Source organism: Eleutherodactylus coqui, chromosome 1 (genome assembly GCF_035609145.1).
Source record: "Eleutherodactylus coqui strain aEleCoq1 chromosome 1, aEleCoq1.hap1, whole genome shotgun sequence".
NCBI classification, from domain to species: Eukaryota; Metazoa; Chordata; class Amphibia; order Anura; family Eleutherodactylidae; genus Eleutherodactylus; species Eleutherodactylus coqui.
The window spans coordinates 442713371-442730319 of NC_089837.1; the positions used below are offsets into that span (position 1 = coordinate 442713371).

General features: G+C 43.7%; 1 protein-coding gene across 3 annotated transcripts in view; it reads right to left on the reverse strand.

Moving 5' to 3' along the window:
- The window catches only part of NBEA (neurobeachin), a 673719-nt gene that overhangs the window by 66321 nt on the left and 590449 nt on the right, over positions 1-16949 (reverse strand). For all 3 annotated transcript variants that reach the window (XM_066582838.1, XM_066582846.1, XM_066582830.1), the window contains exon 46: positions 6702-6821. In XM_066582838.1, the coding sequence (XP_066438935.1) occupies positions 6702-6821 (120 nt within the window). The remainder of the gene's footprint in view (positions 1-6701; positions 6822-16949) is intronic.

Here is a 16949-nt window from a genome sequence, read left to right on the forward strand (position 1 = left end):
TCGCCGTCCAGTCGTTGGCATGCATTTACACCAAACGATCGCTCACTTTCTCCCATTTAAACTATTTTTTGAACGATAATCGTTCCATCTAAAAGCCCCCTATGATTCATCTGCTATCAGCACATCACATGTAATGAGAACTTGCTAAATGGACGTGACAGAGTTTCTTGAAAAGCCCTAAAATGATGAAGAAATCACAAATTTAGTGAGCCCATAAGGTGTTCTATGATATGGAAGAGACGGCAGGGGTGCCGAGATGGCCATAAAGCATCGGATAAGTGACGCGTCACTGTGTAAATGTGATCCAGATACAGCTTTAATAAAGCCCTATAATACAGCTCCGGTCGGGACACATCCCCAGCACATTTCTTATTTACAGGCTTGTGACAGGCCCAAGCTGTTGAAAAATTAAAGAGACTTTCGAGAATGTCCCTGAGTGATAAAAGACGACTATTAACACTATCAAAACTGTATACCCCTGAATCAAAGCTGACATTTCATTTTAATACATCTCGCTACAAAAGTCTACTGTTTTTATGGGCGCTCTATGAAATGAAATCCTAAGGAGGCGTTTTTCACTCTCTAAACCATCTATCACGCGGAGGCTTTATGGCTACCATATTTCTTTTTTCTGCAAAACTTGATCCCTAGGCATCTATTAAAGAGGGAATGAGCCTTACTATGGGTCAGTAAGTCAGACCTGGTCATCTCCATTAACTGTATTAATTTACACTATATCACCTTTAATGACATCTTGTCACAACTACCTTTTCAAGCAGCGACAAATAATATCCAGAAAGTAATATAACAATTTTCCGAAGCTTCAGGCCAGATTAATGCTCAACAGTAGGTTCTTTAGATGTCATCTGTTACCAGCGAGGGAGAGGAGGGGGCCAGGGAGAGGAAAAGCAGTCAGACGACTGACCAAGCTAAGGTCGTTTCCGGGTGACTTGCTTCCTGAAAGGTCATTCTTGGAGCCATTATTCTTCTTCCATATTCTTTTCATTACCAATAAGGAGTTAGGAAAAATAGGAGAAACAAATCTTAAGACTTTCTCTCCTCGAAGTCAAGCAGCTTTCTACAGTCATATGTCTAAAAACTACAAGTGACATCTCCATTCATAGATTATTATACAGGTGTATGGGCTGCCTGTTCTTTAAGTTTAAAGGATAGGATTTAAAATATACTAATTAAGAAATATTTTTCTACATCAAAAACCAAAAAGATGAGATTTTAAGAATTGTGTTTTTCAAAGTATATGTGCACTAATATTTTTTTATTGCTCAAATTCGGGCTGGGCAATTAATCACATTAATTTGATCAATCGTCATTTTGCTGATGCTCAATTCTAAGTATCGTCAGAATTGTAAAATCGAGATTAGCCTTGTAGGTGAGGCCAAGATCTGGCTTGGGGAAAATATGGGTGTACAGGATGCTGGGGAGTGAGACTGGGGGAGGAGAGGACTGTATATGGAGGCTGTGATTGGGGGGGGGGGGTGTATAGTACACGGAGGACTGTGTTGATTGGGGGTTGTGTGCATAGTACATGGGGTGCAGGCATTGAAAAAACAAAATTGAGATTTTAGTTTTTGGCCTAACTCCAATGTATCTCAATTAAAAACTCAACTTTGCAAATAGTCTTGACTATACATGCGTATCAGATGGACTATACTGTCTGTATGTACCTTGTTGCATGTGAAGCTCCCATGCGGACCTGTGTCTCCACAGTAAATGATCCCTGTTTATTCGGATCCCGTAGTCATAGGGCGGCTTTACAGGGACAACTATTGTCTGAAGAGTTACTCAAGATAGTTGTCAAAGCGAGCAAATGACTGTTGTCTGTATGCTTTTACACAGATTGTTGTTCACTTGTTTCTCAATTTTACGATCTCTGAGCATACTGTTGTGAGTGTATACACAGGCCAAAATACTGGTCATCCACTACTTACTGGCTGGGAGGTTTTTGTGGTGGCAATTTCACATTTCAACCCCTCCCTAATGCACGCTTATTGGCTTCCGAGTCCACTGAATGTACAGAAATACCTGCGAGAGGTATATGAATGAGCGCTTGTTGATGTGTAAGTGGGGGGAGCAAAATGACCAAAAAAAGGCAGAAGCCAATCACTGTTCAGAGAAAGGCGCACACTGAACGATCACATACCTCCCTGAAAAGTTGTTGGCTAGTCATTGAAAGACAATGGATTATGACATTGCATGAACATACCACAAGACTATCAGATTTTAGTGTTTTCATATGGCTGCAAAGACTTGCTTTCGATCTGGCTTTTATACCATTGAAGCCCCTCCCACATGCCACAATTGGAGCTAGGTGCTTGAAAATGGGATTGTTTGCATATCTTAGCAACATCTTTAACTTCCTTGATCTGCATGGAGAGTGTATTTTATTTTAGATGCATTTGTGCAATGTAAAATGTGAGTGGAAAACAGCAATTCTCTAATTCGGCGTTATCGTCTAAAGGTGTCCATATATTAGACTAAAGGCCAATTTCAGCCACAACGACTGTTTATTGGGTGAAATTTTAACAATTAATGATCATCTGGAAAGAAATCTGCTGCATTTGAAATGTTCATACGTTGGCTGGACATAACATCTTTGAGTTACTAAAGATCCTTCTTTGAAAGAATGTTCCCCGAAAGATTTGTCCCTTTTTCTGTTCCCAGGATGGAAAAGAAGAATGGAGAGTAAAACGACATTGTGAACAAGGCCATAATGGATGGGACTTCTAGAGGTGATTTGTATATATGATTAGCAGTTTATTATAAAGAATGCAACCTGTACAGTGTTGGGTCTGACTACTACAGCTATTAAAGCGACCCTCTAGATTCGAGACAAAATTCTGTTTCGAGGCAGGGGGTTTATTAGCTAAAATTGTTCTGCTCTGCTGCGCCTCTGATCCACTGGTTTTGGGCCATTTATAGGCCACTATAAGCAATTATATAACTGCCTAAAGCACACTGTGCATTGCCCTCTGATTGGTCAGTGCTGTTCACATGAGCAGCTGTGGCCAATCAGAGAGCAAGTATAGTGCATTGGTAGTCTAACACTACTACGGCACAGTGGGGATTAGGGAGTCGGAAGATTACGTTGGCCATCTTGGACAGCCAAAAGCAGGACATGGAACCTGTGGATAGGAAGAACAGTAGAGAAGAACAACTGCAGTAAATCTATCTCCCCTGGTCTGGGGACAAAATTTGGTCCTGAAACTGAAGGGTCACTTTAAATATGTGTGTTTCCAGGCATCCTTACTAAAGGTAGATTGCACCCATCAGTAGGATCCTTTATCTGCAGCCATGAAACATTCTTATGTACAGGGACACTAGGACTACTACGGATGCATATTCCATAGCTAAAGCTGGGCTGGGAGAATGGCGTCCTGACCCTTCTGGTGCTGCTTATTTTAAAGGCAGGACCAACAGCCATGAAAATCAGTCTGCAGTAAAGATCCCCTTCCCCCACTAGGAGAATGGGCATTGGGGTAAGAGGGTAGCAGCAGCAGTCGCCAATACACATGAGATCACCGGCAGATATTGATAAAAATGGTGGAATTGGCCTGCAGCAATGTAATGTAACTAGTAAGAATATAGAATACATCCGCCTAGAAAGACCCCATCGGGTACTTCTCCGACTCCTTTGCAGACAGCGTTTATTGTTCGGCATGTTGATGCACATGAAATATTCATGGTGTTTATCTCTTGTGTAGGCAAAATGGTTTACGGGGTTTTGTAAGCACGAGAATCTTCCATGTATTTGATTGGAAGTGTAAACGCTATTAGACGACTGGCGTAAATCACACACGGAAACGATATAAATGCGATGACAAATGATGAAAACGAAGGTTTGCTTCTTATCACGGATAACAATAAATGCGTATGACTTGCAAACAGAGCAATAACGGGGGATTCTCCATCAGATTCTTCGTGCCGTGTATTCGCTGGATTAATCTAATGTGCGTTGTTGCATAATATCCCCAGGCAAGTGAGGTAAAAGCTGAGGCTGAAGAGAGAGAACCCACATTTTAAATGGATCTTGTCATTAATGCTTTATTAATTGCCCCAGGCAATGTGAGCTCAGTGCTGGGTGAGCCGCTACAACATGACACTTTAAGGTCAAATCCAATTCCTGCTGTGTTTTATGGACTCGACCAAATATTGAGTTAGCAGCAGGAAAGCGGAATTTATTGGGTTTTTCTGCATCAGTCACACAAACATTTGATCTAAATTAAAGCAGAAATTTTAATAGAAGCAGAAAACCTTTAGCACTCGACATCAAACAAACATCAATTGTTTTAAACAGCTACAATAATTCTTGCAGAATTTCTAGACAGCCCTCGGAATTATTCATTGTACAGATGTTCGCCGCGATAACAACTTCCTGACCAATCACTTTATGGGGATGAATGAGAGGCCGCATTATGGGGCTGCCAATGACATGCTAACAGATTTACGACATGTGCTTAAATAATTGAAAATCATGATATATTCGGAGCTGCTGCCATGTTTGTTTTACCGTCTTTCTGTATTTCCATCACTTTTAAAGAACTGGTGAAATGTTCAGATATTAAAATAATAAAGGCAGAAGACACGGGGGTAGTGACAGCGACATTCCTCTACAACAGTTCTAAAAAACTTTACTCAATAACTCATTAAAGTGATTGGGACTGTGCCTGCAATACCATGCCGGTCCACTACAAAGCTTCCGGCTCCATAGACCAACACAGCGCCCCAGCGAACAGCTAATCCAGGAGGTACCCCGCCAATCAGCTACTGATGACCTATCCTGAGGATAGGTCAGCCATCTTCATAGCTGGAAAGCCCTTCTAATGTCATGGCTCTGCAACCATAAATCATGCACGGTTATTACACCAATACATGTAATATATTTATATGGGCTCATAATTTAAAGTGAACCTGGTTCATGCTGCTTAAACCATGGGCGGCATAGAACCAGGACAGATATGCCATGTATGTTTCATTCGGAAATGCTGCAGCGTTTCCGGAAAAACACACTTAGAACTTTGACTTGAAGTGGAGCTCTCGAATCAAAGAGGCGGTCGGCGACAGGCTCTACTGCCTGCGTCAGGCTCTCACGCTCCCTGACAGCTCTTTCCAGTTTTGTGTATAGGGAGAGGGCTGTTGCAGACTGGGAGAGCCCGATGCGGGACGCCCCTTTGACTTGAGTACTGCATTCCAGCTCAGTTCTGAGTAAAACTTCTAAGGCCTCATGTCCACTGGCAAAATCAAATTGCGGATTCCGCTGCGAAATCCGCATTCAATTTTGCCCATAGGGATCCATTGGCCATCCGCTGGCAATTAAATTGTAATTTGCATCCGCGGAAGGCATTTTAATGGATTTGCATTTTCTCCCGCACGTGAGAGAAAATACAGCATGCTCCATTTTCCGCGGGTCTGCCACAGGCTTCCATAGAAGCCTATGGAAGCCGTCCGGTCCCGTGGCACACCCGCAGCTGAATTTCTGCTCTCCTGCGCGGGAGAGCCGGAGTTCAAAAAGAAAAAAAAAAGAGTGCATGGCGCATGCGTGGCACGCTGCCGGCGTGCCAAGCGCATCCGCCGGGCAGAGAGAAAAAAGATCCGGCCGCAACGGACAGGAACCCGCAACGTCCGGACAGGTGAGAAAAATCTATTTTCAGGCCTCATGTCCCCAGGAAAGGAAGGTCCCGCTGCTGGATTCTGCATGGGGAATCCGTGCGGGCACGAATTTCCTAGTGGACATGAGGCCTAAGTATGTTTTTTCTGAAACACTGCAGGGTTTCAGAATAAAACATACATAGGCCGAATGGGCATACCTGTCCAGGGTTCATGCTGCCTGTAGTTTGGGCAGCATGAATGTGGGGACAGGTTCACTTTAAATATTTTTCCCTTCGAAAAGAAGGCTCCTCCCACAGACTGTAGAAAAATCAATTGTTATAAAAAATATACAATTTTAATTATGTGTCTTTCTGCGGTGTGATATTTTATGAAATCATGATATACTTATTGTAAACAATTTTGTGATATGTCCTCAAGTCACAAATGATAAAATTAGCAATGAACTACTCATGACTAAAGATGAGCGAGTATACTCGCTAAAAGCAATTGCTCGAGTGAGCATTGCCTTTAGCGAGTATCTCCCCTGCTCGAGACTGCAGGTTCGGGTGCCGGCAGCGGGCATGGAGCTGCGGGGGAGAGCGGGGAGATCTCTCCCCCCCTCCCCCCCCCCCGCTCCCTTCTGCTGACTGCCGCTACTCACCGCTCCCCCGCGCCGGCACCCGAACCTGCAGTCTCGAGCGGGCAGATACTCGCTAAAGGCAATGCTCGCTCGAGCAATTGCTTTTAGCGAGTATACTCGCTCATCTTTACTCATGACACATCTTCTGTTGACTCCACATGACTTTTTCCAGGTGCAGTACCACTTTGTTCCAGCGTTCAGTGGTGCTCACAGTGCTCAGATCCCCGCTGATCAGATATTAGTAGCATATTATAGTCACATGGCTATCAGTGTCTTTGGTGAGTACACAATCAAATACAGTAGGCCTTAAAAATGTATTCAATGCATTCACCATCCATACAAAAGGGAATGGAAGTAATGCTGTACAAATGTAAGGATTGCACTGCTGAATAGTTTTAACTGCACATATAACTTTCTTATACCTGAAATGATACTACACTAATTTGCTACATACCTTTACATCAGATGTGTCTCTTTGGCTGTTCCTCCATGATCTTGCCACGGCGGAGAATGTTCGGTCTGGGTGATCAAACTTGCCTTCATTGACATTAAGGAAAAATGTAGTGAAGGGTTCCTGTAAAACATGAAATAAGAGAGGATGCTCCCATGAGATGGGTCTTTAAGAAGTGCACTCTAAGAGCGACTTTGTGCAACTAGCATACAGCTTCTTGGCTTCTTCTGGATCAACACAGCCAATGTTGTCGGATTTCAGTCTTACGAAGAAAATTGGAACTAGTGGTATTACTGACCCATGAGATAAAAGAAACCGTTAAAGCATTAATCCTTTCCAATCCACTGTCTGACGTCTAAAGACATTCTGATTGAAGGCTGTACAGCTTCTGATGTCGGAAGACGTCTGGCAGGGTATTCTTACTGTATATTACTGGCTGCTCTGTTGTTGGGGGCCTCTCCGGCATGTCACATACTGCAGTACTGGCTCTAGCCAGCAGGTGGTGGCATTGTAAAATGGCAGAAAGAGAAAGCCCCCTAGGAAACCCTGAATCCCAAATTGGATTGCAAATGGTTAATAAGGTTCTATTTACAAGGCTACTTTCCAGAGTTTTAGTATGTCCAGTGTGCAGCACTATTCTTGTTTTACAAAAGCTGAAACTTTGACAGACCCTTGTATATATTTTATAAGAATTCATTGTGATCCATTTGTAAAACTGATCCTTTAGGGTGTGTCTTGACACGGGATATGCTGAAACATTTTCATTCTATGGTCTGTACATGACCATGGGGCGGCCATCTTGCCTGAGCTGCACGTAAAAGCAGAGATCATTGTGCACGGTGGTGGAGGTGGTTAGCTATAACCATCACCTATTGTGAGTTGTGGATCCTGTGTTGTCTATATAAAGTGTCAGCTTTCATTGTAATCCTGCCCGTGAGGATAATGAGAGGACTGTTGAAAAGTTTTCTCTACAGAACAGGAAGTGTTAAGGTTATTATCAGGCTTAGTGATCATTGTGCGGGATTATAGGAATTTTTTTTAATATAGATTGTGATATTGAAAATAAAAGAAAACTCTCTAAAAATTCTTGAAGACCGTAAAAACGTTATACAACAGGCCGTTACCTAATGACACATTTCCTGTAACCCCTTCCCCCTCTGTAGCATACATGTACGTCACAGAGGTGCAGATGGATATGAAGCAGGCTCAGAAGTGAACTCCGATCATAGTTGTCCGACAGCTTACATGATTACATGAATGGTCAATCCTGGTCGCGGCATTTAAGCGGTCAGCCAGAAAGGGAGGCCTTCTGACTGACCATCAGATTCCACATGATGTGATGGTTGCCATGGCAGCCCTGTGCCTAATGAAGGCACGCAGGACTGTAAAGTATTAAACCATATTAAGTCCTTCACTTTAGTGAAAATTACAATAAACTGCAATACTGAAGTAATCCATCTAAATAATCAAACTGTACTTCAGGACCATTTTTTTTTGACAATCTGCGCCACCGCTGCTTTCCAGCAGCTTCGGATTTTCACAGTCTTTTTATTTAAAAAGACTGCCAGGGAGTGAAGAAAACTACATCTCCCACCATGTTCCCCTACCAGTTACTGACAAGTGCGCATTCACCCCTGCACAAACTATGCAGGCATTACAGAATTTGAAGGCACTGAACATGCTTGACCAGTAAGGCCGCTTTCACACAAGCGACGCGATATCGCCGTGAGAAAACCGCAGCAATATCTCATCTGTGCGATGTCGCCGCATTTTTTCTTGGCAATATAGCGCTTTTTTGTGTAGCTACAAAGTCGCACATGATGATACAAAGTTGCACAACTTTGTAGCGCTCTTTGCCGAAATTTGCGCACCATGTTTTCATGCGATCCAACCCAAAGAAATGCTCCGTAGGGAAATATGGGCTACAAAACATTGCAAATCGCGGCTGTATAGATCATGCCGCGATTTTGTATTCTCACGTACAAAACGTTGCGAATGTGAAGGTACCCATTGGAAACCATGGGATTGACATACATGCGATTTGTCGCCTGTGTGGAAGTGGACTAAAACAGTGGAGCATACGAGTCGTAACCAGCGGATATCAATGGCGAAGTAAGAGGGGTAGGCAAAAGGTAAAGCAATATCTCTGCAGCTTTGTAAAACAAGTTATATTATTATATAGCAAAATTACATGTTATCTCCTCATTAGAACCATCAAAATACCCCTTTAATTCAATATTTTCAAGTTACAACTACCCCGTTTCCCTGAAAATAAGACATACCCTGAAAATAAGACATAGCATGATTTTCCAGAATTTTTGAGGATGCAAAATGATTTTTCAGGCTTTTTGAGGATGCTTGCAATATAAGCCCTACTTCTAAATTAAAGGAGATGTCCCGCGCCGAAACGGGTTTTTTTTTTTTTAAACCCCCCCCCCGTTCGGCGCGAGACAACCCCGATGCAGGGGTTAAAAAAACCACCCGCACAGCGCTTACCTGAATCCCGGCGGTCCGGTGACTTCAATACTTACCGCTGAAGATGGCCGCCGGGATCCTCTATCTTCGTGGACCGCAGCTCTTCTGTGCGGTCCACTGCCGATTCCAGCCTCCTGATTGGCTGGAATCGGCACGTGACGGGGCGGAGCTACACGGAGCTACACGGAGCCCCATAGAGAACAGCAGAAGACCCGGACTGCGCAAGCGCGGCTAATTTGGCCATCGGAGGCCAAAAATTAGTCGGCACCATGGAGACGAGGACGCTAGCAACGGAGCAGGTAAGTAAAAAACTTTTTATAACTTCTGTATGGCTCATAATTAATGCACAATGTACATTACAAAGTGCATTATTATGGCCATGCAGAAGTGTATAACCCCACTTGCTGCCTCGGGACATCTCCTTTAAGCCCTGCTAACAGTTAATTTAAAAAAAGGCAATTTAAATAGTGTCCAGGCAGCTATACATGTAAAAAAAAGTTAAACCTTTTTGAACAAAAATTAATATAGGACACTGTCTTATTTTGGGGGAAACACGGTAGACATGAGCGAGGGATGGGTGGCGGGGGGGGGGGGGGGGGGGGAGAGATCTCTCTCTCTCTCCCCACCCACCGCCCCCCTGCATGGTGCTCAGTCGACTAATCAGTTACTCGACAAGACCGATGCTCGATCGAGCATCAGCCTTAAACGAGCGTGCTCGCTCATCTCTAGTTACAACATTCATCCTAGAACACATCAATATAATACGTTGAGGGATAAGGGAATAGTATTAGGCCAAGTGAAGCCGTTCGGTTACAAACTGTTACACAGTAGTATCCATATAAAATCCTCCACTGTTAATAAGCGTACAACATAAATGTACAGCTAATTGTCCCATATGTAAATGATTACACATCACAAACTGTAGAACCCTCCGAACATGTTTCTATGCAGAGATTAAAGCATCCCAGCTGCAAACACACATTGGTTTTCAGTGGCTGTGTTGCTCCGCAGCATGGTTTTGCCACAGCTGGGGGTAGAATATACCAGCGTGCGGCCTGAATTATCTGCTTGCACAGCTTTTACATAATAAATCATATTTATTAGGCACAGTTGGCAATAGTGAACCAATAATATGCATTAGACTTGCATACACTTCCAATTAAAATAAATTGCGAGTAGAGTCTTTGAATAAAGGGGTAAATAACGCCTACCTGGGGGGATTTATAGAGGGATGTTCTTTAGACAGATTCAGAACTGAAGGTCATCAATTCATCATGCTTACAGATACACTACTCCAAGATTGTAGATATTGTGCAAATTGGAGCAATGCCTCAAATGTGTCACTTATTTTGCCTCTACAGTATGGACACAAGTTTGATACCTCCTACCCATCCTGGATCCAGTAGGGTAGTCGAGGATCTCAGGCGCTGTCCCGGGAGGCTATATGTCCTGATTTCAACTGTAGCTGCCTCCTGAGAAAGCAGATACAGTAGAGTAGAAAGGTGGAGCAAGTTGGTCAGCGCCAACGTTTATCGCGTAAACCCTGCCATTTGCGGCTTGATAGTGCAGTGTATGGACCACTGAGGATGTCAGTGGGTGAGATAATCATTGAGCAGGATGGAGAAGTGTCTCTAGGCCCAGTGTGGCCCTCTGATATGCAGCATAGAGCCCCACCATAGCAGGCATGGTATGAGAACAAGGAGCAAAACTATACTCAGCTATGCTCTCTGTTTGCTCAGCCTAGCTAAGAAGGTGGTTGAGGGGTCCATGAAGAAAGGGTAGGCACCCTTCCTTAGTGATCTGAGGGAGCACTAAGGAGTCATCATCACTGTTTAGGGACACTATTATTGTGTGGCACAAAGTGGAAACACTGTGTTGAGCACAAAGGGACAGTATTATTGAGCATGAACCACATTTCTCTGTATTAGGGTAGCAGAAGTGCCCACCAGTTCTCCCACCGACTATCACTTTCACACTGAAGCAATAGTCGTTGGTAGTCTGACCACCCACTTCCATTCACTGTGAACAGGCAGTCGTTGAAAGATGAACAACTGCCTGTTTAAAGTGAGCGAGAACTCATTCCCTACAGTAGGGGTTCCCAAAGTGTGCTTCTCAGGGGCTCCGATGGAGGGTCCCTGCTCTACTCACCGCTGTAGCAGCGTCTGAATAGTCTGAACTGAGAAAATCAGCATGCAAGACCTGCGGTCAGCATAGCAACGCCGGCTCCGGTCATGTGATCTGCATTGCTATGCCAACCACAAGTCCTGCATGCTGATTTCCTTGGCATACCGATACAGAGCAAGGGAGGTCGAGCTTGGACCAATCACAAATTATAATAGGGGCGATTGGGCGACTGCCCCGGGAGCCCAAGGCCATCCCAATCGCCCCTATTGTAATCCACACTGCTAAACCTCTCCCTGCAAATAAAGAGCAAAGTGGCAACAGGGGACCCTAATACTACTGGGGCGGCAATGAGGGACCCTACCACTACTTTGGCTGCAATACGGGGCACTATTACTATGGCGGCCAATATAGGAGTCGCTATTACTACTGGGGCCACCACTATAGGGGACACTATTACTACTGGGGCCAATACAGGGAAAGCTATTACTAATGTGGCCACCAATATAGAAGTTACTATTACTACTGGGGACACCAAAATAGGGGATGCTATAACTACCGGGACTAATATAGGGAACGCTATTACTACTGGGGCCACCAATATAGTGGTCGCTACTACTACTGAGGCCACCTATATAGTGATCACTACTACTACTGGGGCCACCAATATAGTGGACGCTATTAATACTGGGGCCAATGTAGGGGACTCCATTAATACTGGGGCTAATATAGGGGATGCTATTACTACTGACGCCAATATAGGGAATGCTATTACTACTGGGGCCAATATAGGGAATGCTATTACTACTGGGGCCAATATAGGGAATGCTATTTCTACTGGGGCCAATAAAGGGGAAACTGTTACTACTGGGGCCAATATAGGAGTCGGTATTGCTATTGGGGCCACCAATATAGGTCATGCTATTACTGCTGGGGCCAATATAGGGAAAGCTATTACTACTGGGGCCAATATAGGGAAAGCTATTACTACTGGGGCCAATATAAGGGACGCTATTACTACTGGGGCCAATATAGAGGATGCTATTAATACTGGGGCCACCAATATAGTGGTCAGTACTTCTACTGGGGCCACCAATATAGTGGACGCTATTACTACTGGGGCCAATATAGGGGATGTGATTACTACTGGGGCCACCAATATATAGGGTCACTATTACTACATGGGTGGATTTGCTGTGGAATTTACAGTATCTGTAGCAGCAAAAGTAGATGAGATTTTGAAAATTTCATCCACATGCTGTGGAAAAATCTGCACAAAACCTGTGCGGATATTGACATGTGGTGCGGGATTTAATTTCATAGCATGTTAATTTAAAATATACTGTATAGTGTATCAATAGCCCATCCAGTGCTCCAGTGTTCCTCCCTGCAGAACAACAACTGCAGGAAATATACCCCCGGTTCCCTCTGATCCCAGGACAGAATTTTGTCCCAATATCAGAGGCCGCTTAAATATATACTCCAGAATTGTTATTTCATGGGGAATACAAGAATTTGCTAAAACAGTTGACGGCTCCTCTTTAAATCTAATCATATGTAAGGCCCCCTACACCTGACTGGGTATGAATTTGCGGAATCTGCGATTGGCTCATGCACGCACTATCTGTGGCATTTCACAGAGATTCAAACCAATGAAGCATCTGCATGTGCGCTCACACAAGCGGACAGCAACTGCGATTTTCCGCTTGCAGAAAGAAAAAAATCACAGTATGCTCCATTTTTGCGCAGATTCGGCACGGACGGCTTCTATTGAATTCAGTTGAAGTCGTCTGACCAGCGGTCCTTCCACAATTGACATTGAAGAAAGGGTGTGGATTCCGCATCATCGCTAGGTGATGACGCAGGAAGAGCAGAAGTTTACAAAAACACCTGTACTGTGCATGTCTGACAGCGAGCGGTGCGGACCATCTGCAGTACAGATAAAGAAGTGGCCGGGCACAGGAGCAGATGGCGCTGCGGGCGGAATCTGACCCCTTTGTGCGCAGGCGGCCTAAAAGCTTTGAATTTAGGTACTGACCACGTGCCGCTTAATTCTGGACGCATCTTATTTTGCGGTCACAATGAGAAGCAACTCTCTTTTGGCTATTATATGCAGGGGCCAGTCTAAACACAGTGAGTGGGTCCAGCAGTAAATTAGATGCCATCACTTGGGTAGTAATTATTCCTAAAATCTCTTCACACATAATTTGTAACTCTGTATCCACACGGCTCGGGTCCGCTCCGAAGCTCATTTATTTTTATTTTCTTCTTGTCATTGCAGTCTGCTCTGGTGTAAAACATGCAATGACAGCTTTCAAAGCTACCAGGCTACTGCTGCCTTAATACGTTACTTTGTAAGCTGGCAGTGCCAGGGAAATTAATTGTGCTTTGTGTCACCCATTAAAATAACAAAGCAGCTAGCAAAAAATAGCCCGTAGCAGACAGAGAAACTTCTGGATTAAACAAGGGGATTTTTTTATTATTTTTTGCCTCCCTACATTTCATCAACCATAACTTTCCTATTGTTACGACTGTGTGGATATTTACGGTTATGTTCTTTGCAGGACAAGTTGGAGAGTTTTCCAGTATTATTTTGAAATTAACATACAATTTATTTTAATTTGTCACAATCGTATTTTGAATTTTTAAAAAAGATGCCAATTTTTTTGCCATTTATTGTCCACCACTTTGTTGTATGTTTAAATGATATGGTCTGTTTGTTTAGTGTTTAGAAATACTTATATGGCCACTGCGCTTTCAACAAACTTGCCAATGTGATAAGGAGCAAATACGCTATTCACTTTATTTACCTAAAAGGACTTTTTTATGCTGAAAAATCATGCTAAAGTGCTGGTCGTTTGGGGTCTCGCTTCCTTACGATTTGCTGTCCATAGCCTGTTGTCATGTAAACTCTGTCTCTAGCAACAGAGACCCTGAGATGGGTTACAGGAAGCAGAGAGGGGAGTCTTTGCTTGCTGTTTTCTTATGCTACCCATAGAAGTCTATGGACAGAAGAGGAGGTGGGAGACAAGAGAGACTCACAGATGCAGTAGCAGCTTCTAGGAAGTACTTTATCTGACCTGAGTGCTAGATTTACACCTGCACTTCTCAATACTGCAGTACAATGTCCTCCATGCTGCTGCTGTTTCTATGCATATGAGAGCTAAAGAAAAGGAGATCCTACTCTCCTATCTCTGTGTGTGCAGTGCATAGGAGAAATCATGGGTCTACACCCACCAGCTGAGGAAAAACTGAGAATTAGAGAGGGATGGGAAAACTGGTGATGAAAGCAGGATAAGAGTCATATAATGGGGAGACACAGTGTTATTCCTCATGTATACTTGGCAGCTTATTCTGAAAAGTCATCTGAAAGCAACACTTAAATATGATTTGACAAAAACTGCTTACTAGAGATGAGCGAGCATACTCGCTAAGGGCAATTGCTCGAGCGAGCATTGCCCTTAGCGAGTACCTGCCCACTCTAGAGACAAGGTTCGGGTGACGGCGTGGGGGAGTGGTGAGTGGCGGTAGTCAGCAGGGGGAGCGGGGAGGGGGAGAGAGGGAAAGAGATCTCCCCTCCGTACCTCCCCGTGCACCGCCGGCACCCGAACCTTTTCTCTCGAGCGGGCAGGTACTCGCTAGTGCTTACTTTTTATTTTGTTTCATTTAGGTTTTTAATTTTATATTTAGCATTACTGCCTAGGTATTTACGATGCACTGGTATGAGTATCCCCAAGACAGGCGTTCTTACTCGGTAGCCCTAGAAGCCTTTAATAGTGATTAAAAGAGCATAGCGGCTTTTCGACTAGCTTGAGAAAGACGCATGTGACGGGTTGAAACGTCGCTTTGCTGTCTTGACCATGGAAGGAAAATAAAACTAAGAGAATCCTGATCAGACCACTACGTGGATCTGAATTACTTATGCACCTGGTTTGATGCTACTTTCCATGTGTCTTAAATGACCTCCCACCCTGCAGGAGCCATCCTGGTCCCTGCCACTTAGGTTCTGAAAACTGGTGCAGCCGTTCATTGCTAGGGATGAGCGAGCACGCTCGGTTAAGGCAGATACTTGAGCGAGCATCAATCTTCTCGAGTAACTGCATACTCGTCTGAGAAAATGCGGAGAGGGGGCGGCAGGGGTGAGCAGGGGAGAGAGAGAGAGATCTCTCCAAACTAGTGGATGAAGAATCAATACATAAACTTCAATGAAAAATCATCTAACTTTCACTATATGATAAACAACTTTTCTTTACTAAACCTGCAATGCCCCATTAGGCTGCATTTACACGGGCGAGTATGAGAGAAGTCTGAGAAAGCTGGACCTCAATCGCACTCACTTTTTCTGCAATTTTTCAACGACTGTGATACATTTCAGCCTTAAAACTGCTTAGCATTGCTGTACATGCGATGTCACACAAGTGAAAAAAGTCGCATCTTTTCCAATAGTTAAAATGAAAAAAAAAATGCCTAGCACTCGCACGCAAATTGGATGTTACGCGAATGCGCTAAAAATTTTCACGAACCCATAGGAAATGCTGTGAGTCTTTGAATGACTGCCTGTTCACTTTGAATGGAGGCGGGTGGAAGGGATTCCAGGCCCACTCTGTCTCCATTCACTGAATGATCCTAGGATGGCTGTCAGATGTTGTGTAAAAGGACCCTTAACTTTCTTTATAGCCACAATGGCTAGTTATTAAATCGCTCTTACACAGAAATGTCACTCAAGTAACTGCTGTTTAGACTTTTCACAATTCCAAGTCAATTTGTTAGCTGGCCCTTTAAGAGCAATACAGCCTTAGCAGATAGAATGCTTAAATAGTGTTATAGATGTTCTATTAATGTGGTCCTTGAGGTAAGAAAAGTAGTGCAGCCCCAAGGTTAAAACAACCAATGGACAACACCTTTAACTACATTTGCATTGAGTCCTCTATACTATAATCTGCCTTTGCTTTCCTCTCGGAGGGTCTCGAGGGACTGTATAAAACTAACAGAGCTACACATTTCATAGTCTACAAAATTACAGATTCAACATTTTTCCTGCAAAACTCCAATGAAAATATCAGTAATGTAATGCTAATCTAAGCATACATACTTCATGTAGAGCACCGGGAGCGGACAGATGAACTTGCACTTTTTATAAACATACTAGCAGATTCAGGAGTGATGTGGCTTTACTTAGTTGCTGTTCTTGGCTTCTCTTCTGAATTAGTAATGAGCTCAGGGTCACCTAGCTTCCCCCTTAGGGGTCTTAATAAGCCATATCCCATACAAACAAACTTTTAGTAGATGCTGGGGTGTTATTTTTCTTAGGGAACATTTGGATACAGTTACAACTGAACGTGGGAAAGCTGGAAGCCCATGTATGTGCTCACCTCGCCAAGTAACAGAGGCTTACAGTCGTGTCGAATATGTATATTCTTGTGTCATGAAACCGGTCCTAAATTCTGAGCGACACACTGCGGTGCCAGCGACTGTCTAAAATTCTACAAGACCCTTCCCCAATTTTTTTTTTTTTGTGAGCATGGTTTTTTATAATGTGCCTGTAGTACTAAACTAGGCCACTGCAATGTTGTCAGTGCTATCTGCACATAGCATGGTCCTAACGTTCAACTGACTGGTGGGGGATCCCTGCCGCTTAACTATTGATGACCCATC